At 35.3% G+C, this 25138-nt stretch overlaps 1 protein-coding gene across 1 annotated transcript in view; it reads right to left on the bottom strand.

Moving 5' to 3' along the window:
* Nucleotides 1–17255, bottom strand: part of LOC150102592 (NF-kappa-B inhibitor cactus-like) — a 107739-nt gene extending 90484 nt beyond the window's left edge. Inside the window, exons 1-2 of the mRNA XM_090399742.1 lie at nt 17174–17255; nt 4769–5297 (exon numbers count right to left, since the gene is read on the bottom strand). Coding sequence (XP_090255868.1) covers nt 4769–5280 — 512 coding nt within the window. The 5' untranslated portion in view covers nt 5281–5297; nt 17174–17255. The remainder of the gene's footprint in view (nt 1–4768; nt 5298–17173) is intronic.
* Nucleotides 17256–25138: the final 7883 nt, after the last annotated feature.

Raw genomic sequence — 25138 nt, 5'->3', positions numbered from 1 at the left:
TCACTAAAGTGAGCCCTTGAGGGACTTATTTTATAAAGGTCCTAAATAATAATTTTCAATAACAACACAACAATGGCAGTCGAGTACTTGTTAAGGGAGTTTAATTTATTGTAGTCTGCAAGAAGAATGAAAAATTTGTGGAAGAAAGACAAAATTGATGAGTGAATACCAGAAGTGTTTTGAGACTAAAAACACTCTCTGAGTTCCAGTTGTGTAGGATGAGTAAAAAGAATAGTGGAGAATATTAACCAAAGAGTGGGAAATGTGAGTGGGGGAGAAGAGATAAGTGCAGCATGAAAATCAAAAGAATGACAAGACTATTACGAGAAACAACACACTTATGGAGTCTTTTACAGGACAAAGCATATGTTTGAATGATTGCAAAAATGTCTGGCTAACAGTAAAGCTGAGAAAGAAAGAAGGAAGACAAGTGCAATGGAAGAGAGTTTTGTATGGAGAGTCTATCGTGAGAAACAACACACTTATGGAGTCTGTTACAGGAAAAAGCATATGTTTGAATGATTGCAAAAATGTCTGGCTAGTAGTAAAGCTGAAAAAGAAAGAAAGAAGACAGGTACAATGGAAGAGAGTTCTGTATGGAGAATCTATGATGAGAGGTGTACCTAATGAAAGCATAACAAAATTGTTTCCCAGGTGTGAATATTAATGATATTTGCAAAGGTGTCAGGATGAAAAGAGGTAAAGTGAGAATTGCTAGTTCTGGTAAGCATAAATGATCTGAAAAGTATGGCATCAGAGATGATATGAGTTATTGCAAGAAGCAAAAAAAAAGAAAAATGCAAGAATAAAATCTGCAGTCTGCAGTCACAAGATGGCAGAGGCAAAGTGAAAAGAGTCATAATAGCAAATGAGTCAATCCATAAAATGTGAAAGAAGCATGGCATGCAGTTTGTACCTATGGAACAAAATTGACAATTGAAAAGACTTATAAAAAGCTGGTGGACTGCACTTGAATGAATTTGGAGTTAACTATCTAGAGACAGTTTGGTTCATTGAGGTGTGGAAATGCAAAGTCAGGGAAACTATATCTATTAGGAGAATTGAGAGAGAGAGAGAGTGTGAAGGCATCCTTAAAGCAAGGGAATGAGAATAACCATATGTTGGATGTAGTCTCAGCTAATAAATTCAAACGGATTAGTCAATATGAGAATGCAAAAGTTGTTGCATGTAAACAAAGGAGGACAGTGCAGTTTATATACTAATGCTAGAAAAAAGTTTTTGGCATCAGTTTAGGCTTTAGCCTGGTTGCAACCTAGCCAAAATTTATAGGTATTATGAAACTTGGTTACAGGAAAAGAATATGAGAAGTATAGTATAGTATTTTCAGAGAGAATAGATAGGTTGGGCAGGGGTAAGATACTGCTAATGACAGCAGATGAACTGCAGTAAAAAATAACATCAGCAGGATGACAAAGATGTCAAAGGGGCAGTGCTTTTTGAAGCTATCTGGAATAAGACAGAGGCAAACAGGAATATATATATATATATATATATATAGTCATTTATTGCTATAGGCTAGAAGGATGACTATGGAAAGAAAACTTTAATAAAAGATTATGATAGGGAGGTGAGAGAAGCAGATGAAATAGAGGTTTATCATCAAGAAAGAAATCTTACAGTGACATTATTAAGCCACACATCAATTGCTGTCAACTGATGTGTGATTTAATATCATTACTGGTCTGCAGTCTTTTTTAAAAATAAAAAAATAAAAAAAAAATGTATAAGAATTATTCTTCCCAATTTTCAGTCATTAGGAATTTCTCCAGAGCTTATGACTTTGACTTGCTAAAATAACTGCAGTAAATAATGATTTACTGTTTCTCCTTGATACTTGCAGAACTATCAATATTTCATCTCTACCTGAAGAGATTTATCTGTCTTTATTTGTCTGATCACAATATTTATTTTCATCTTTAATAATATTATTTCGTCTCTACCTGGAGAAATATGTTTTTTTTTTGTTTTTTTGTCTAATCACAATATCTATTTTCATCTTTAATATTTCTGGGGATAATTTTTATCCAACTTTTTTTCTTCATAATCTTCAGTGTTAGCTTTTGCAAAAAAATTGTTTAAAATGGTCATCCCAAATTTCAGAATATTTTAAACCATGCCAATCAGATTTGCTATATACTAATCTTGTAACATTAAAATAGCCACATTCTGTTATGCTTTCTCATTTATCCAATTTGATTTTGCTTTTCTACATTTAGATGTGATTTTATTTTTTTAACTGTAGTTTCCTAGTAATTCAGATGTGCTCTGAGTAATTCTTTCATTTTCTTTTGGTGCCACAGGTATGTTATTTCACAAGTAAGTCAATCATTATTAGGTTTGTTTTCTATAGTGTTAGTTTTATTGCATCTAGTATTGCATTTTTTCCCTTTTCCCAAATTTCTGTTTTCAAGAGGTAAGGTCACATTTCGTTTTTTTTTTCTTCTTGAAATGCATTTTGCATATTAGTCATAATATAGTATGCTGCAAGGGTCAATGCTGGGGCCATTACTGTTTTATTTGTACATAAATGATACAGGAAATAACCTGAAAGGAAATATTCAGTTGTTTGCTGATGATGTAAAATTAGGTAGAATAATAGCTAATCAAGGCAATGTGGAGAGCTTACAGGATGATTTAAATAGGCTGTCAGTATGGACGAAAGATAATGGGTGTCAGTTTAATGTCAAGAAATGTAAAAGTTATGCATTTTGGGATAAATAGATTACAAGCTGTATATAAATTGATGGTACTGTATTCCAGGAAATAGATGAAGCTAGAGATTTAGGGTGGTGGCAGACAGAGTTAAAAGTTTAGAGGACATATTGCTAAGGTTGCTAATGTAGCCCATAAGATTACTTGGCTATTGAAACATTAACAAGTACAGATAAGGAAGTTGTTATTCCTCTTTATAAGGCCTTGATATGTCCACATCTGGATTATTATGCTGAAGTGTAGTCTTCTGGGTTTCTTGGAGATGAGGAAGTAGTGGAGAGGATTCAGAGGTGAGTGACCAAAATGGTGAGTGGCATGTTCCTACGAGGATAGATTGAAGGTGTGTGGATTGCAGAAGTTGGTTGATAGGAGAAAAAGATTGGATATAATAGAACCATTTAAGTTGCTTAAAGGATTTTATAGGATAGATTCATGGGAGAAAAAGATGCAGGGACAAGAACAAGGGGTCATCCCTGAAAGTTGAATAAAGGTGTGGTCAGTAGATTTTTTGCTTGAAGAGTTATAAATGAGTGGAATAGGTTGTCAAAATCAGTTGTGAGTGATTTGTCTGTTCATGAGTTCAAAGAGAGTATGACAGATTGTGTGGATAGATTGGTTCTCCTGTGACGAGTCTTCAGGATCTATGAAGGTGCCCATATAATAATAATAATAACAACATTAGTGGTTATTTTGAATTTAAGTTTACATTTTGTGTGTTTCACCATTCCTTGTTGTCTTACAGGATTCAAAGGTTATCACCTCTTGTTTCTTTCAGCAATCCCAAATTTCCCAATTACTTCACTTCATTAGAATATTTGTCTATTTTTGCATTAGTCTCCCATCACTATTAAATAATTAGTATCATCAATTTCTATTTGTAGATTTGAGAGATATTCCTCATTTACCTTCATAATAACAATCTGGTGCATGAACCTGTATTATTTTAATATGCAAGTTTTTTCTTTAGCTTTAATCTTAGTGAGATTAATTTTGATAATACTGGACAATTCCTATTACTGAATTTAACAGATGATTTGCTATGTTTGCTGTTCTTTCTCTATGTATCTCCATTTTTTTCCTTCCTGAGTAAAATATGTTCCTGAATGCAATGAACACCTACTATATACCAGTTAATTTTTTTAAATTCTTCTTCTTTTAACAATTTAAGGTTTCAAATATTAAATAACGTTCTGACATCAACTGCTCATATATCTGTCAAGTTCTTTGCTGACCACTTATGATACTTTTCCTCTCCTTAAGTGGTCTCTGGGGAGATGCATGGGTTTTCTCCAAACATGGTGATATTTAATGCATTCTGTGACTGATCTTCATCATAGTTATAGGCAAAATACTACAATGAAACAAAAGGTGGAGACACTCAGAAAGCTGTATAATACATGGCAAAGAAAATATGAGTGGCAAACAGATTCAACTCCAAAAATAAATATGATATGAATACAGAGCCTGCAGATCCATAAGTTATATGGAAGTGAAACATGCCAATGAGAAAGAACTGTGAAGCTCAGACTTTGGTTACAGAAAAAGGACACAAAACGTTGTTGTTGTAACATACAGATTATGGCAATAGTTTACCTCTTATCACATCCAGAACCATTAAAAACTATGGCTAGCTGAAAGTGAAAATAAAAAAACATTTTAGGTAGCATATGGGCATGGATGTTTGCGATTGTGAAAATACTAGTAGCTTGTAGTTGGCGGTAGATGGCATTGATGTAGTTGCTGTTCGTTGTAGATGGTGGAGACAGAGTTTGGGAGTAGGTGCCCTCCCTCGATGAGTCTTTGGACTCCCTGGAGGTGTCACATAATAATAATAACTGTAACTACAATCTGTGTGTTTCAATTAGGCAAGGAGATATGCTCTCCTCAAGTCTTTTCATTAAAATGCAACACTACAATGTACCTATTTAAAATGTCTGAATCCTAAACGAATAGTCTTGTATGCTTTTAATCCTCTCATTTATATACGCACTTTTAAAGTGAAATAAAACACACTAAAGAAACAATAATCACTTACATATCTCCATCTTGATCCTGGTTATATATATCTTTCCAAGATATGATCACTTTTTCTATATTAGATAACTGATAAACACTCTGTTCTGATTCATCTATATGAGAGAAATCTATTTCTTCAGAAATTAATGTTGAATCAGCATCAGCTTCTAATCCACTATCAAATCTAGGAATGAAATCTTCCCATTTGAAACTCACAACTTTTTGTTTTGAGTTTTGAATTTGAAAATCAGAAACTTTTGTTTCTGATTGTATGATATTTTTATGACTGATTTCTGTGCTTGTAGATCTAGAAGAAAGATCTCCTGAGCTAAAGCCAGAATCCATGTACGATTCATATTCTAAAGAGGCACAAGAATCGCTTTCATTATGAAGTAATTTACGAGTAGAGTACTTTACATTAGATTTTTCATTCTGTTGGCCACTATTATTGTTATGTAAAGACTCTTGTTTTCTTCCATGCATCTTAGATGGCTCTGAAGTTCCTGAAATGTTTGTATTTGAATGTCTCATGGCTGAATCTGATAAACCTAAAAAATAGAAAAATGAAAATTTGCACTTAAAATCTTTTATGATTATTAGCTATACTCTTAGTTCATTCATACATTTTAGAAAGAATCATAATTCAAATTAACCGAAAGATTTAAAAATACACTATATTAGTTTCAATGTCCCCACAAACAAACATTTTTCACTTCAGATACATTTTTGACTTTTTTTTTCTTTTTTTTTGAGAAATTCTGAAATCTGCCTGAATAAATGAAAAATCAGTTCTCAGCTGAGAACATCTGGGGGAAGGGGTTTAAAAAACAAATTCTTATAGTGGAGAACAAATACAGTATCAGAAGCAATCACTGAAAATTATGAAAAATTTCTTCCATGTTAACCTGGTAACAACCTCTGACTAACATATGTATCAATCATATCTCCTCACCCTCCTCCTCATATTCACAAGGCATTGCAATTTACATTCTTTCAATCTGTCTTCAGACTCCACATTCCAGACCACTGACCATTTCTGTAACTCTCCTCTGGACTCTTTTTAACATATCATTGTCACCATGAAAATCTGGTAACCAAATATGTGCAGAATAATCCACAAGGTTTTATACCATGGAATCATAAACTTTTTATTTCTGCACATCAGGGTCCTCTGCATCATTGCCATTATCTGATGTAATGTCTTCACAACTTGTGCAATGCAGCCCCTGAATTTCAGGTCCTTGTCCACCACCACTCTCAGATCCTTCATATCCTCTACCTCCTTTAAAGTTTCCCCACCAAGTGTATACTTTGCATCCCATCATTGCTTACCAAATTTCAAAAACCTTACACTTTGAAACATTGAAATGACAGTTCCAATTACTTGCCACATCGTACAATGTATTCAAGTCCTCCTGTAAAGCCATAACATCTGCTTGATTCTGCAGTGATCTTCCCAATTTTGCATCATCTGCAAATCACTAAAACCATCCCAATAGCTATACAAATTGAACAACAATGGCCCAATACAAACCCCTGACCCTCCTCCTCCTTCAGGACACTGCATTCCCATATACAACTTTCTGATACCTAACTGACAGCCAGTCAGCAATCCAACTCGCTAATCTGTTATCCAATCCCATTTCTTTCAGCTCATTTAACAGCTTGTTGTGTGGAAGACTATCAAAAGCTTTTTGCAAAATTGAAGTATACCACTGTATATGCATCTCCCTTGTCCAAGATATTTATCACCTTGTTATAGTACATAAGTTAGTAAAACATGATCTTCCTTTAACAAACCCATGCTGGCAATCACAGAGAATACTGCTGTTATTCACCCATTCCTGTATCCTACTTCTGACCAATCTCTCCAATGACTCTTATTAAACAGGTATGCTAATACTAATTACAATTCCCTGTTTCCCTGTAACATTTCCTTAAGACACGTGGTGATATGTCATCAAGCTTATTTATTTCTTCACATACCTCCTGCTCACTCACAATTTAAATCATTCTCTCTCTTATGTCCTCTAAACTTAAATTTTTAATATTTTCATCACCCTGATGAGGATGAAACACCCTTATAAATTGTTCACTGCATACCTCAATGATGTTTTCTGCAGTAGTTAGCAATCTACTATCATCTTACCATAATCGTTCTTCCTTCTACTTGCCACATAACTGAAAAACTCTAGGTTTCTAGTTTCTGCTGATACTACAGTTTCGCTGTTCTTACCAACTGTCACCTTCTTAGCCTGCTCTTTATACTCCTCATTATTCATCTTGGGCTGCCTCCACAGTATCTTCTTCCAACTTTCATGCTTATTCATCCATTTGACACCTACTTTATTCAGTCTTTAGATCTTTGGAATACATTAATGTCGATGTTGTTAAACATCTTATTGGTCAGTTCCCATGCAGCATTTATCTCCCTCCCACTTAACACTTCATTCCACACTATAGCTCCAAGCTATCTCCTAAGATTTTCATAATCAACAGCCTCATAATTCCACGTATATCCTTTCCTCTCAGACGTCTTCATATGGCTAGTCATGACCCAGGTGATTACTCTCACCAATTAGAGAGGTATGAAACCCCACTCATAATCACATCCCCTGATCAGATCTACAATTCTCGAACCTTGTGTGCTTTCCTTCACACACTGCCTGAGGTAGTTGTCTATCAAGAACTCAAGAAATTCATTTTCCTTATTCCCAATTGCTATTTCTTCATTCCAAAATAAACTACAATAATTAAAATCACCCATCCCTTGTCCAACAACCCATGTTGCTTATACATTTCTTCATCACTACCCTCCAAATTCCCTAGCCTATAGCAGCATCCAACTAAATATCTCTTTCTGTCACCCTCCATCTCACACCATACTGACTCAAATCCATTGTCACTATTTACATCTTGCATCTCCACTTTGAATGGACATAATTAGGCTTCTATCATCAAAAGAAAAACCCCTCCCTTCTTATCCTTTCTATTCTCACGGAAAAGATCATACCCTTCCATTTCTACTTCCATCAGGATATCATACTTATCCAATCATGTTTCGCTTATTTCAACAATTTTTGGGTGAGTAAACTCAATCAACAAAACCATTTCATCTCTCTTATTTCTGATGCTCCTGACATTTGTAAATACAAGGGTGGTCTGAAAAGTTCTCAGCCTCGACCATAGATGGCAACACTATTGGCAAGATTTTTTTTTTTCTAAAGTTGGTACATCTGTCATAAGCATCCATGTGAAATTGCCAGTCATTCTATCAAGTACTTTGTTTTTTACAGTTGTCTGAAGTAAAAGCCTTGTCTGTATCCCTTCAAATGGATAAAATTGAGTATCGTGCGGTTATAAAATTCTTCGTAAAAGACGGTTTAATGCCAAAAGAAATTCATTCAAAGTTCATAAAACTTTATGGGTACTCTTCTCCTTCATTTTCAACAATTAAGAAATGGGCTGCCAAGTTTAAACGTGTCCATACCAGCCTTGAAGATGATCCATGTGAAGGACCTCTAAAAAGTGTAACACCAGAAATCATTGATCAAGTGCACGATATGGTATTAGATGACCGGCGAGTCAAAGTGCATGAAAGTGCATGGCATTTCAAAAGAACATGTAGGATATATTTTGCATGAAGAATTGTAAATGAAAAAGCTTTGTGCAAGATGGGTGCCGAGCTTGCTCACAGCAAATCAAAAACACACTCACGTGAAAATCTCTGAACAGTGCTTGAAGCGTTTTAACAAGAATAAAACTGATTTTGTGCGTTGATTTCTTACTATGGATAAGACTTGGATTCACCATTACACACCAGAATCCAAATAGCAGTCAAAACAGTGGACAGAAGCCAGTTGTTCAGTGCCAAAGAAAATAAAGTCGGTTCCATCAGCAGGAAATTTCATGGCATCGGTGTTTTGCGATGATAAAGGCATTCTATTTATTAATTATCTTGAAAAGACTAAAACAATAACTGGGGAATATTATTCCGATCTTTTAACCAGACTAGATAAAAAAAATTCACGAGAAAAGGTCCAGTTTGCAGAAGGAAAAAATTCATCTTTCATCAGGACAATGCACCTGCCCACAAAGGCAATGAGAAAATTAAGGGATCTGCATTATGAATTGTTGGAACATTCACCCTATTCCCCAGATTTGGCTCCCTCTAACGTCTATCTCTTCCAAAAACTGAAACTCTTCCTCGTTGGTCAGCATTTTTCTTTGAATCAAGAGGTGATTGCAGCTGTAGAGGGGTATTTTGCAGATCTTACTGAGAACCACTACAGGGATGGGATAATAGTGCTGGAGCATCGCTGGAATAAATGTATTAGTCTTAAGGTAGATCATGTTCGAAAATAAAAATAATTTTGAAATTATAAATTGGTTTTTTCATTGTTAGGCCAAGAACTTTTCAGAAAAACACAGGAATTCACTTTTAAGTATATAACCGCTCCTGCACATGCCACTTGTGGGTTATGATTTCCCCACACCTAACCATTCCCAACTGCCTTTACCACCACTTAACCTATCTCTCTTCAGACTCAACTACATCCAATTACCATACACACATTCACTACTACTTCCAACATCCACTCACCTAATACTGTGTCTCCCTATCCACCCGAACTACTCTCCTCCCCCCCCGTCCATCTCACATTATCACTATTCTCATTCACAATAACTTCAGTCTTGCCAGTTGAGCTCTCCTGATCTCTTGCTTTACTTCTTAATTCTTCCACTCTCTTGCTCATATCACTCATTCCTCCTTGCAACAATAGTCTCTACAAATCCAACTGATTCATGATTATCACTAATGTACATTTCCATCTTTCCTTAAAATACATCTCACACATTTACAAACTCTACTCCCTTCTCCTCACACAGCTCTGCCAACATACCATTCATGATCCCTGCTCTTCATCTCAACTCACAATTATCATATCTAAGCAACACACCGACCACCCTTCTAATCACACTGTTATCTTTCACTCTCCTCAGCAATCTACTATATCCATTCTTACATGCTCTCTATGTCCATACAAGTCATTTGTTCTAACAACCGCCACCAGCTCGCTTGCTCTTGTCTGCTTCTCTTATCTAACGCATCAATCATTCTGCTAATTCTCCCTCCTGGAAAACACACCTTATTGAATCTCTCATTTACCACACCTCTAATAATGGCATCTCCATACATTGCTATTCACAAGCCATTTGTCACTCACCTCTTTTTTTCTCTGCTTTCCTTCATTCTAACCTTTTGTACTAGTTCATTCTTATCCACCAATATCACTACACATATTTTTCATTTCACTTCTCATTAACTCATTTTTCAAGTCTTGCATCCTGGAAATTATGATATCTGTCAGTCTATCATTGATTTCTTTTATTTCCTCATTACATAACACACTGATTGAGAATATTAAAGTTCTGCATACAGATGGACTAACTGGTGTATATTAAAGCTAATATTATTACCGATCAGGCACCTGATGCCTGAGGCCACTTCTCTCAACTCAGTACTCTCAAAAATGATGAAGAAGGTCATCAACAACCTGCTTCTTTACTACCTGGGGATCCATCAGTTAATCAGTGATCACAAACATGGATTCTGCCATTCTACAGCAGATTGGTCACTAATCTTACTCACTTTCAGACAGAGGTGATGGAAAGATCTGAAGAAACTCCTGATATTTCCAGGACATTTGTGTCTGGCATCAAGGATTTCTCAACAAATTACTAACTATTGTTTCCCTCCTGTCCTTTGTGATTGGATTGCCAGCATCCTCTTCTCAGATTTCTTTAGCAACGTTGGATTACTCCAGAATTCTGTACTGTCATCCATGCACTTCCTCCTATATCAATCACCTTCTCTCTCTATCTCTCTCAATAAATAAATTCTAAATAAATAAATAAATCAAATTCTACTTGGTTCTGCTGAGTATAGTGCTGTTTCATTTCGGAAGTCCTGTACTACTAATGCCATGGTGAATGACTGCCTGTCTTTGAGCTTCATCACCAACACAGAAGGGACTTTGGTTGTTCTATATGCAAACAAACTCTCAATCAACATTAATCCTATCCACAACACTGCTGATGAAGAATCAAAGTTGATTATTTCATCCTTCAACATTTTCTGAAATGTTTGCCACTTTCAGAGGTAAACTGTAGACATATATTATTCAGAAAAAAAAAAAAAAGTGGAGACTCAATGACAGATTCAAACCAAGGAAGCATTCAGTTAAGTTGACTACAAGGATAGAAAAATCAAAACTCCATGGTGGACTAAAGAAAAGTTAGAGGCAGTTGAGGAAAAGAAGAAAACATATCAAAAGTTCCTAGCAATTAAATCAGCATATGCTCTGACAGCAAGGGGGGAAAGTGCCAAAGCAAAATTTAAGAATGAGAAGCAATGTGTGCAAAGGCAGCTAAACAAAAGTCGTCGTCTTCTTTGCACACAAATGTCCATAGTGCCTCTGTCAAGGAAATATAATTATCAGTATAAGTATGACATAAGTATCAATATAAGTATGACACACATATGCCACAGTTAATAACTTTTTTTTTATTATGTAAATATTTCATCTTATGTATCGAAAAAAAAAAGTTATTAACTGTGGCATACTATAGTGTGTGATTATATAGTTATGGATGCTCCACAGGTTTCACTATATAAAAAAATAAGGAAGGAGGCAAAATGTTCTGGTGACTATTGAAAAAAAACTCAGAAACAGAGGAATGAATACTAAAATGTAAAATGAATTAGGGATGATAAAGGTAGCAAGAAAACTGAAGATAAAATTATTCTAGATTCCTAGAGTAATTACCCTGAAAGATTGCTAAATGAAGGTGACAGCAGTGCTAGAAAATATTCAAGAGGATGCAGTTAAGAGCATAATTAATACCTGAGCTAGAAAAATCTATCAAATACCTAAAATGAGGAAAGACAAGCAATCATAGATGATATTCAACCACAAATACTCAAATATGAAGGAATAAAAATTTTACAGTTGCTTTACAGCATAATCCAGAAATCATGGCCAGAAGATAAAATACCAAATATTGGATTAGGGCTTCCATAGTACCATCTATAAAACAGAAAATAAAACTAAATGTAAGAATTACATTCAGTTTTATGTGAAAATTTCCTTACTAAGTATTCCAGGTAAGATTTATGTAAGCATAATTGAGAGGAGGCCAAGAAAAATTGTAGAAGGGAAACTAAGAAGAGGAATTTGGGTTCAGGCCAAAGAGAGGTTGTTAGGATCAGATTTTCACTTAAACACAAACAGCTGAGAATCCATGAGAATATAATAAGGATCTGTATAGAAGTTTTGTAGATCCAGAAAAGGCATATGACAAAGTACCAAGATCAAAGCTGTTCGAAACGCTGCAATTATATAGTGTAAAATAGCACATTACATCGAGCAATGCAATTTATATTTGAGTTGTAGTTAACATAGACAGAGATAAATTAGTTAAAACAATACAGTGTTCAAACCAATTTTAACTTATGGATTACAGAACTGGGTTAAATATAAAGCATTTGATCAAAGACTGCAGACTACATAAAAATTAGCAGAGTGAATGGCAGAATCATATTAAAAATGAGGATATTAAAGAAAAAACTGCTGAAAAATGTTCCTTCAAAAACTCACTATGACAAAAACATTTGTCAGAACAATTTTTTTTTTGTCAGGATGTCAAGAAAAAGACCAAAAGTAAGATAAAGATCTAGGTGAATTAATACATTAAGAAATTATGCTGCAGAAGACTGAAATAACTCCTGACAGGTAACAGATTCATTTGGAGAAAAAATTCTGATAGGTTGGTAACAATGCAAACTTTTCATGAAGTACTAAATCATAACTTCCTGTATACTTTCTAAGGGTACATCATAGGAATTTTATGTTGATGATGATGAGTTTTACTTAGAATAGCATACTATTCATCTTATTTATCGAACAAACTATGCCATGCTTCTACATCCCAAACTTGAATATTATCTGCAAACACTTGCTTCCATGCTCTCATACAATGATGTAAGCTTGGTTACCTTCAGTGTCACCGAAACAGTCTTTATGGTATGGCTGCATCCTAAGGATTAAGAGAATTTATGATCTAGGAGTTAAATGGATGAATAACACATTAAAGCAAAAGGTGCATAAAAAGAAGTTATTGCAAATCTAATATTGTAAGAAGAACAATGACACAATTCTGGAACACTATAAACAGCAAGTCAGAGGAGTGACAGCTATGGTGATGAAGGTGAAATCACATCATGAAAAAAGTTAGCCAGTAATGGAAAACTAAGAGAATTTGATCATTACATAGCAAGTAAAAAAAGAACTATGGAAGAATAGCCAAATGGTAAAAAGTATCAAATACACAAGAAATGGCCAAGTTGTTAACTGTGTGTTTTAGTAGGGTATATATTCTGTGCAAATCCATTTTTCACCAAATTCCTTTCCAGCTCTGGATGCTGGTGAGGAATTGGATGAAAGAACAGAGAGGTAAGTTAGAAGTTTTAAAGCTGTTAAGGGTTTTTACTCAAATACAACAGTTGGATAGGAATGAGATATCGGAATAGTTGTAGAAATATGTAAAAGAGATAGCAATGACCCTGTTCAACCTGAGTCTCAGAAGTTGCATGATTCCTAGTGAGAAGAAAAGCAAGATAATTTCATTCATTTTACTGCTTAAATCAATTACCACATGGCCCGAAGATACAATCAAAAAACTATTTCCGCACTACGCTAGTTCCCCAAGAATTTACGGGCTACTGAAAATATACAAACAAAACACACCACTCTGGCAGATAGTCGAAGGAATAGATAGCCCTTCTGGATGCACAATTCCGATCAGACAAAAAGAACATAAACGACACATTAAATATAATAATTATGGTGAAGCTGGCCTTTCTGATCATGCCCTGAACACCTTGCATAGAATTGACTAGAAAAGGCACTAGTTGTCTACATCACACCAAAACATGGCATGAACGCAAATTTAAGGAAGCCAGTGAGACTATTATCAACCACCCCAATCTGAACAATAATGATGGTCTAAAAATCCCAAACATATGGAAAGCACATATTTGACCCACGGAACCTTCCTCTCTAAGAGTAACTATATACAGGACTGTAGATAATCCAGGATCCTAAATCAAAAATAACGATTGTAATGCTAAAAATAGGACATCAGTGTTAATGAAAGAAAACTATCTATAAGAAAGAATGTTTATTCATGTTATCATAAATAGAATTTAGCATGATGTAGTTTCTAAATAATTCATTTTTTTTTTCACTAGAATAGTGAAAAAAAAAATAGTGTCATGTCAGTAGAATAACCTGTGATCAAATCATTGTTTCTCTAGCTTACTGTATGTAATGTAATGTAACTGAACTTGTCCTGTATATTTGTATAGGCTCCAGATGATGATCTTAATATAAAGATCGAAACGTTGGGAAATTAAAAGAGTTATTTATAACAAGTTGTAAAGTCCATAATTTCTAAAATGAATGCTGATCACCATCCAACACTAAAAGAAAGGATCAAGATAATTTCATCACACAAAGGCAGAGTTAAAAACAAAGTGAACCAGAGATCAATTAATTAGTTTCTATGGTGTGGTCATCAAGGCACTTGAAAGAATGGTTAGGAATCATTAATGGTAGGTGTTGCTTTATCAGTCTGCTCACATCCTATAAGTGTGACAGCAGAGTATACCATGGTACTTTGAGATTTTGCCAAAGCATTTGAAAGGATTGAACACTGGACATTGTTATGCCTACTCAAATGAGGAGATGAGCAAGCAAAATAAGCTTGTGACATGGATTGGTGAGTGGATGACTGACAGGTATCAAAGAACTGATGTATGGAATATCATTAATATATTAATGATATTGGGAAAGGCCACGAGTGTGATATTCAGTTATTTGATGCTGATGAGGCTCAGCTGTGAAAGTGATAAAGATGATACAGAATAACTACAGGCTGATTTGAACAGATTGGTTAGATGGCTAATGGTTATTATGAAATGTTATCATTTCATAATAGCATTGAAATGACAAATGTCATTTCAATGTTATTATGTAAAATTGCCAAGTATAAGATTTGGAGAGAGGGCACTACAAATAGGGTATTATATTTGGAAATTTGCTGAAAGCAGTCAATGAAGTCAGACTTGAGTTTGAATTTCAAGAGTCACTATGCTAAGGTTAGTCGTTGCATCTGACAACAGCTCTGTTATCAGATAGGATGGATGGTAACAGCACTGTTAAAGAGAATAAGGAGTGGAAATGGAATGGAGTAACTTGCAGGAATAAGGAGAGTATTGTCTCACTTTCAAAGTTCCACTTTCTGGATTTCTGTGCTTTTCAAACGTCTCCTTGAGAAAATAGAATCTTTTCAACAGTGAGTAACCAAGATGATAAATTGTACATAAGAGGATAGATTAAGGATGGTCTTCAAAATTTGATTAACAGACAGAGGGGAAGATATATGATAGAAACATACAAGTTACTAATAGGATCTTACAGAATACACACAAGCGGGATTTTGCAGTTTATAGAGGAAGAACTCACGATCATCCTTGGAAGCAGGCAAGGTAAGTATATATATATATACACATACACACACCATGTACCACTATCACAAGAAGAACCTAGACCTTTAGATGCTTTCTTGTTAGTAAGAGCATAAAATCTATGGATGTCTCTGGCAATAGTACATGAAATGAGCTACCACTGAATGTCAAGGGAATCTTCAGTGAATGTGTTCAAGGAGAAGATAATAGGTGTTTAAGTATACAAGTGTCTAAATGGACCCTTCTTCAATAGTTACTTGGAGAAGCATTCAAAGCTTTTAAGTTATCCTTTTCATTATACAAATTACAAAAATTATGAGTGCTAACAACTTTTAGCAAACAGATTTGATTCGGCTATCCAGAAACTACACACAATGAAATTAACTGTTCTCAGGCCTTTCACTTAACTCTAAATGCTCCAGTTAACTGTAGAACTCTTAGATAATAATTTTAATTTAAACATTTTACTTAGCATATCATGGGATTGCTACATAGATTAACAGTGGTGTAGATGATGGTGACAGATGGAAGTGGTGGAGATGAAGAGTTGTAGGGCAGGTGCCCTCCCTTGACGAGTCTTTGGACTACTTGGAAGTGTCACAAAATAATAATAATAAAAATAATAATTAAGTAATAAATTATGTAATTACTAAAATAAAGAGCCAAAATAATGCTAGATCTAATATCCACTTTGCTTATGTAATAAATCATGTACTTTAAAAGGCATGACAGTATTAAAAAATGTTGTGAAAAGCAATTAATATCACTACATAACAGTAAGAAAACAGACAATTAATATCTCTGTTATTGGAATTTGTCACTTTTCTGTATCTGCTGTGTTTTTCCATTCTTCATTCAACTCCACAAGATTTGTTATAGCCATTTGCTTTTATTTTTAAAAGTGACATCTGTCCCTATACATATACAATAAAAGCAATTTCTGATAACATATAAACACAACTCACAGAAATTTAAATGCCTTTTATTATTTTTTAACAAGATGCCGTTATTATAACAAAAATATATCGGACTTCAAAAAATGTGTCAGAGAAGTTGATTACCAAATTGGACAACAGTTGGGGGGGGGTGAGAATTAAGAGATTTGACTCATAAAGAAATCATAATTATGGTGAAAATCGGCATCAGATAAACATGACTTCCCACTGAGAGTTATGGCTGAAACAGGTACGTCAAGGCACAGACAAGCATTCCTTTTAAGCAAAACTTGCTTAATATACAAATACAGCACATTGTTTTCACTGCCCAAATTTGCACTACAATTGCAGAACTTGTGACATTCCGTCCCCATGCAGGAATAATAAAAGTGGTAGATGTTAGCATAAAAAAAAAAAAATGAAAATAACCATTTAGCAATAACGCGAAGAATTCCAATCTCACAATTAATGGGAACCTTTTTTTTTTTTTTTAAAAAAAAGGAACCTTTTGATGTATTAATAATTCTTTATTATAAACCAAACTCAACTTCATGCGATGTAAATTTCGCCTGCGAAAACTTGAACTCCAGGAGAATTGTAAATAATAATAATAAAGACAATAAACAGCACGAATGATGGATCCAAAATAAAAACTAAATTTAATCATTGCTTTCATTCACAGTACCGGACATACGGTGAATACAGACTTCAGTGATTTTAAATATTCACAACACCTGATTGAACTTCCGATCAAAACCAACTTCTGTCTTCTTATAGAAAAATTAATGGACAACAAACGAGCTAGCTATATGCCCCAGACAACATCTTAAAGCATTCCATTTCCTACTAAGGTTATAAATTCTGCATTAACAGGCATTGCATAAACAGAGTTAACTACCTGAAAATAAATGCCTCCTAAAACACAACAATAATTCCACATTAACTAACGACGAACACAGAGTATAAAGTTCACCATTAATCGCGACACTCTACGAAAGAAAACATTTGGAAAAACCAGTTGGCTAAGGTCCAATTGTACAACATATATACAATCACGTGGATTGTTTCTTAACAAGTCAGGTCATGGGTTATTTAGGCAAAGAAAAGGAGTTCCGCCTACTTTTGTACATATGCGCTCACCTATTAATGAATATTTTGTATATCATACATTATATTATCATAATGATAATGTAATCAGGCGCAAACTTGACTTGTCTGTTTGCTTACTTGGGAAATGGAGTAAAACCAGGTTTAAAATAGCTTGGTATCTTTAACATATTATACATATATATATATATATATATATAACAGACAAGTAAGTCAAGTTTGCGCCTGCCCGTAGTGAAAGTCTGAGGCAACGCGTGGTAAATGTGGATTAAGCTCTGATCACTTTCCTTAGTATTTTTCCCCTTAATGTAAAGCACATCCTCTTGCGGAGATGTACGATGCTATGCATTAAAGGCAATCGTCACTACCCATACCGGTTTCGCCCTTTATTGAGGTCTCGTCAGTGGGAGGCAGACCTAACAAAGCTCTGCATTACTTCAACCTTAGCATTGTTAGGTCTGGCTCTCACTGACGAGACCTCAATAAAGGTCGAAACCGGTATGAGTAGTGACCATTGCCTTTAATGCATCATATATCTCCGCAATATATATATATATATATATATATATATATATATATATATATATATATATATATATATATATATAAAATCAGTTTAATGACTTACCGAGAGAAAAGATGGCAAGATATATTTAACAAGATACTACTAGTTTACTAGTTTCGTTACAAGAACATCATCAGGTATCATACTCAAAGAAATATATAAAAAATTACAGAGACTTAAAATTGTATTAACAGAACACGTGAAAAACAGTAGCATGTGTGAAAAAATGCAAGTATGAGTTCCATACAAACGAATACTACGCGCTGTCGCGAGTGCGCCAGTACTGAACAGAAGCAACGTGTGCGTCCGAGAGATTGTAACTCAGGCTGTTGTTGATATGAGAGGAATCTAGAGAAATTTCTCTTGATTCAACAATCTTTCTTTCGAGTTCATCGTAGCACACATGGATATTAGCAGTTTGAGTCCAGTTTACAATGTGCTGGCGGCCTTCGTCTGAGTTAGCAGAAAAGAGAACGTGGCTAGAGAGAGCGCTAGCTCTAGTCCTGTTATAGGAGGTATCTCTACGGTGTTCATCCAAACGTAGAAGGATGGATTTGGCAGTCTGTCCATAATAAGGCTTTCCGCAATCACACAAATTCTTGTAGACTCCTGGAAACTGAGTAGGAAGATGTTTCTGTTTATGTTTGCAAAGTAATGAACGAAGTTTTGGAAGCGTAGTGTAGCACGTTTTGAAGTTAAATTTCTTGAGAATCTTTGCCAGTTTTGGTGAAAGAGAGCTGATGTAAGCTGATGCTTCGTTCATTACTTTGCAAACATAAATAGAAACATCTTCCTACTCAGTTTCCAGGAGTCTACAAGATTTTGTGTGATTGCGGAAAGCCTTATTATGGACAGACTGCCAAATCCATCCTTCTACGTTTGGATGAACACCGTAGAGATATCTCCTATAACAGGACTAGAGCTAGCGCTCTCTCTAGCCACGTTCTCTTTTCTGCTAACTCAGACGAAGGCCGCCAGCACATTGTAAACTGGACTCAAACTGCTAATATCCATGTGTGCTACGATGAACTCGAAAGAAAGATTGTTGAATCAAGAGAAATTTCTTTAGATTCCTCTCATATCAACAACAGCCTGAGTTACAATCTCTCGGACGCACACGTTGCTTCTGTTCAGTACTGGCGCACTCGCGACAGCGCGTAGTATTCGTTTGTATGGAACTCATACTTGCATTTTTTCACACATGCTACTGTTTTTCACTTGTTCTGTTAATACAATTTTAAGTCTCTGTAATTTTTTATATATTTCTTTGAGTATGATACCTGATGATGTTCTTGTAACGAAACTAGTAAACTAGTAGTCTCTTGTTAAATATATCTTGCCATCTTTTCTCTCTGGAAAATAGTCATTAAACTTATTTTATAATATTCCTACCGAGTAAAAATGAATTCTCCTAATATATATATATATATATATATATATATATATATATATATTTCAAAGAAGTATGGCACACAACTCTACCATCTTGTAGGTCTCAATCATGCCACTCGTATTATCAGTAATACTCGCAGTTTCATGGTCGATTTTCTTGAGATGTTGCGCTAAAATCCCAATTTGAGAGAAGAAACCCTACTCTCCCGTTCCACAGAAATCGACTAATGTAAGTACTGGTCAGAAAGGTTTGTAATTAGCAAGAGGGAGTGAGTGCTAAAAGGGGAGAGAGTGCTGGTGATGGAGGTTGATAGGATGAGATATTTTATTGGGTTTTATTGTGAATGTGGTGCTAATCTTTCCCCCAGTTAACGAGAATAAAGTGATAACGTGGATTGTTGCCAGTCATATGAGAACCTCTATGAGGAAGGCATATACTGTAAATGGAACAAGGTCAGTAATTACGAAATACTTAGGAGACAACTGGGAAGTATAGCGTGGAAAGTAAACATGCTGCTTGGGCATTTAATAAAAGCTATATAACAGCAGCAGTGCTGCTTAAGTATACAAATATACCAGTGATGAAAAGGCTAAATAAGGAAGAATTAAAACCGATAAATGAAGGGATTAAGCATGAAATCGACGAAGAAGACAACAGAATACGAACAGAAGATGAAGGTTGGCATTAATCAGTTGTATGAAGAATACAAAGTGCAGGATAGGAAGGTGACTTAGTTGTTAAAGGCAGCAAAAGTGCAGTATGAGCAGGAAAATCAAGTCAAACAAAAAAAGAAAAAAAAAAGAAAAGAAAAAAGAAAGAAAAACGAAAAGAAAAAATCCTAGTGAGTCTTATTATCTGGTAAGTCAAATAAAGAATTAATATGAGACAGTAGTGGATTGATGATGCACAGAATATAGTTGAAGTATTCAGTGAGAAGTTATCAAAATATTTCATTATTATGAAAGTGATGACATGACCTCATGAGAAGCTGGAGTATAGACAGTATGGTAGAGGAGGGAATGATGATGAGCGAGAATGATATGAGGAATTAGGTAAACCTGATATTAGTAAGGCAGTAGAAATTGAATATATCACTATGCGCTTAAAATGCTCTAGGGAATTTACGGCATGCGTGTACATCTGTGTTAACATGAGTCTTGCAATAGGGCATGTCCCAAATGAGTGGAAAGTGCGAAAAATATCTCCACTCCCACAAAACGGGGATAGGATGAAGACTACAAATTATAGCAAATCTGTCTCTAGAGATGTTAAGGCGACAGAGAGGTTGGTGAGGACTGGGATTCTGAATTGGGCTAATAATAATAGTATTCAGTGACGCAACCAGAGGGGGGGGAGGGGATCTGGCCCCAAAGAAAAAGGTAAAAAAAAAAACACTAGAAAATTTTCCAAATTTTTTTTCAAATTAAAATTCATTTTTTTAAAAAAATTATGATGTCGTATCTTCTGTTTCTGAGTCTTATTATCTGATAAGTTAAATAAAGAATCAATATGAGAAAATAATGTTAGCTGATGACAGCAGTGGATTGATGACGCACACGATATAGTTGAGTATTCAGTGAGCATAATTAGCGATCATTGCATATGCTCAGTCATAGGTCGTATGTGATGCGCAGTGTATTCTCAATTCGCCCCCCCCCCCAAGATTAAATCCTGAGTGCGTTACTGATAGTATTTTTGTGATGTAATATCCGCAATTATTTGCAGATATTGCAAAGTTGTAAAGAACTCTTCAGAGTTCTTCCCAACTATTGTGATCTTCCCATGCAGCAAGATGCCAACAGACCGAGTGATTGGGGAAATAAATGAAGCTATCAGTTTAATGTTGTAAAGGGCAGGCTCTTGATATTTGATAGTCAAGATTGGGATGCAGGGTATATAATAATTGGAGAAATTCCCAACTATTGAGATCTAGGAGTGATGATGGACAGAGTCTTGAAGTTCAAGGGCGACATTGCTAAAACTGTACTGTACAAGAACATCACAATGGATTATGGAAACGGTAAGAAGGATCTTGAAATGCAGACGTAAAGAGGTTATGATTCCCTTGTATGAGGCCTTGATCAGACCACATATGAAAAATATCTCCACTTCACAAAGGGGTGTGTGTGGGGGGTAAAACGAAGACTACAAATTATGTGCAGATTTGGTTGCCTGGCTCACAAGAGATTAAGGATATATTAGACAGAATTATTATTATTATTATTACTACGGGCAACTCCAAGAGTCCTTAGACTCATCGAGGGAGGCCCTAAACATCATGTCCACGCAACTATTCGACATTCTCACAGTATCTATCATACCTTGCCTTGAACTCATTCACTGTCTTAGCACCCACAACAGACTCAGGCAGCTTATTCCACTCATTTACCACTCTAAAATAAAGAACCCAGCTCTAACACCATTACTAACCACACTCTTGTCCAGCTTCTCTGGATTCTACAAGAATCCAGAGAAGGTTCATAAAGTCGGGTTTAGGTCTATGAAATATAGGATATCAGGACAGGTTGAGGGAATGTAACTTAGAGATGCTTGAGAATAGAAAAAGGTGAGGGGATATAACTAAGGCATATAAGTTGGTGATGGGATTGTAATCAGATTAATGTGGAGGAGTTTTTTTAATAGAGTAGAGGGAGACAATGGTAGAGGATGCCATCAATGCATTGCATGAAAATAGAGTAAGCAGAAAATGGGAATGGTTTTAAATAAAGATTCGATCAGTGACGGCTGGGGAAAATTTTAAGTGGGGGTGCTGCATATACAAAAAAAAAAAAAACACTTTTTTTTTCCTAATCAGTAACGAATTTATTAATAAATAAATTTACATATTCAAAATTGCTTTATTAAAAATATTTCATCCTCACCATGAACAAACACCAATAATAAAAGTTTCGTATCAATAGCAATGACAAGTGCAAACGAATATCGGCGTTAGATCCCAGTGCATTTGTTTTGTGTAATGATAATTGAAAAAATATAATTCTTTTCATATTTTCAACAGTGACACTCGTCATAATTCGGCCTTGTATCTATAATAAATAAATAGTTATGTTATTTTAAAAAAATAAAATAAGATTTACAAAAAATAGTTCACCACGAATACACGCCCCGCCAATAATAAATGTTTCATATCTCACAGAAATAAGGTGCATAAGCATACTAAAAATACACTGCCGTTTGAGCAGTTACAATTGGGAACGACGTAATGTGCAATGACAAGAGCAAACGAATATCGGCGTTAGATCGCAGTGCATTTGTTTCGTAATCTAAAGCGTTAATCGAACAATTCCAATTATTAACTATTCAATCAATGTCAAAACATAAGCCGTAACCTTTGACATGTTGTATTGCATTTATATAATGATGTAAGCATTGTTATTATTTATAAACACAAATAAATTTAAAATTTTCATTTTTTCCTTGGGGATACTGCAGTGTCGCAATGCTTATGTACAAGCTGCCACTGGATTCGATGATCTCAAAATCCTATTAGATCACCTTAGATATCTAAGTGTATTTCAGCTCTGGATGATCACTACCAATGGTCGATAATGTTTTATAATTATGAAAAATGAATAATTCCAATAAACCCTCACATTATGAAAATCAATATACGATCGATCTTCTAAGATCGTCGTCTGTGTCGAATCTGAAGTTTCAAAAATTACAAATAGTATTTGATGCCTCCAGGGAGTCCAAGGACTCATCGAGGGAGGGCACCTGCTTTACAACTGCATCTCCACCACTCAATCCACCAACTGACTGCAACTACACCAAGGCCATCTACTGCCTACCACTGCCAATAGTATTTCCACAGACAATCACAAACATCCATACCTAAGGTGGGATTCGAACCTGCAGCCTTTTGGCTGGAGAGCGGATATGCTAACATTATACAAATATATTTAGTATTCTGATTAAAGGACCATTACAAAATAATAATAAAAAAAACTGAAGGAGGCATATGTAACTCAGTGAAAGTGGCGCTTGCGTCCTCTGCGCTTGGGCGTTCGGAGTTAGGCTTAAGTTCAAGTCTAGTCGCTGACTGGAGGAACTTTTTCTAAGCCTTTCATTGACCGATTCTCAAGTTAGTTAATCTCTGGCACAGGCAAGCATGTTTTTCCTCCCTGAAAATCGGATTTTTTATCCCGTAAAGTCAAGAAAATCGGACGTAGTACCCACATCATTTCAGACAGTAACATATCTTGTTAGGATTAGGTACCAAGAGATGGCAGCACTTGTTTGCCAGCCTCTTCATTGGTGGCTGCTATAATTAGTGATAGCTATGGACCAGCTATCTCTAGTTGACTAACAGTGGAGATTGAACTGCCCACTCAGTCTCCAAAAGCTAGATAGGGTACAAAGGCCTTGCCTACTCCCTATAAGGGAATAAAAGGCGTTAGCTGATTTATTTATTTTTATTAAAAAAACTGAAACTGATGAAAACATTTTGCTAATGTTAGCATATATAAAAGCGAAAGCACAATTATTTGCATAAAGCAAAAAAAAAAAAAAAAAAAAAAACGATGTTAGCTGCAGAAAAAGGGTAAAATAATAAAAAAAAGTTAATGTTTGGCAAGAGGAAAAAATTCGAAAGGAGACAAGTGTGGTATGAGGGAGGAAAACAGTTACTGAAGTCAAGAAACGAAAGAGAGGAGAGACAGGGTAAAGATAGTGATTCATTCTGTTGCCACGGTATGGCAGAGGATTTATGAAGGTGGAATATGATAGTGAATGAGTCAATGTGTAGTTTAGGCAGGAGGAATGATATGCAGTTTGTAGACGTGCAGAGTGAGTTTGAGGGATAAATAAATACAAGATGAACGGTTTGTACTTGAATGGATTTAGTGTTCAGTCCAGAAAGTAAAGATGTAAAATCACAGGATCTGTAGCTGTTCCCAGTAGCTCCAGATCCTGTGATTTTACATTTCCACGAGTCCACAGATAACCAATGAGGCAAGTGAGTGTGAGAATGTACATAAAATGCTTAAGTTAGTCTCGCTGGTAACAAACCAGAATAGGAGAGTCATTATTATAAAGCATAAGAATAGATGTGGGCTAGGTGCCAATTGTGTTTTTATGTATACGAATGAAAGGTGCATTGTGGCACTAGTGACACATTGTTGAGATTATATACCTTGTATGATAGAATGTGAAAGGTATAGTATATTTAGAGAGGACCGAGAGAAAAGAATGGAATTACCCCAGTCTTGGAGCATTGATTATGGATGCTCCAAGACTGAGGTAGCAATTATCTACCAATTATCGTTTCAGGAGTGGTGACAAAGGTATTGTAGAAGTTAGATAAGGTACAAATCCAGAAATGGTAGACGGGAATATGATGCTATATGGGGATGCAACATGGCTTGTGAAGTGTAGGTCATGCCTCTGTGCCTTCATCTTTTGTAACAAAGTCCAGCAGATTCACAGTTTATCAACTGTCATTATCCAATTCAGCTATCAAACGGCGAATCTGCTGGACATTGCATAGCTTTTTGACAGGATACCACATGGAATTCTGTTAAATAAATTGCAGAAAACTGGTGATGGGAATAAGAGTGTGGTCGTTGAAGAAGTACCAGACAGCAGGTTATTCAGGAGCAAAGTGCAGTACTTGTAACTAGCGGCCTGCTGCAGGACTGTACTTTGGCCAGAACTATTTAATTTTTACATTAGTGACATAGGAAATGAGGAGAAATATTGAGATGTTTGCCAATGATGCAAAATTGGATACAGCAATGGTCCAAAAGATATTAAAATTTTGCAAGGAGAATGGATGT

This window comes from Typopeltis vanoorti, chromosome 10 (assembly GCF_054136105.1).
Source record: "Typopeltis vanoorti isolate ZY-2024b chromosome 10, IOZ_Tvanoo_1.0, whole genome shotgun sequence".
In the NCBI taxonomy this organism is placed as follows: domain Eukaryota; kingdom Metazoa; phylum Arthropoda; class Arachnida; order Uropygi; family Thelyphonidae; genus Typopeltis; species Typopeltis vanoorti.
The sequence above is the reverse complement of the archived record's forward strand: the minus strand, read 5'-3'. Positions and strand labels throughout refer to the sequence as shown.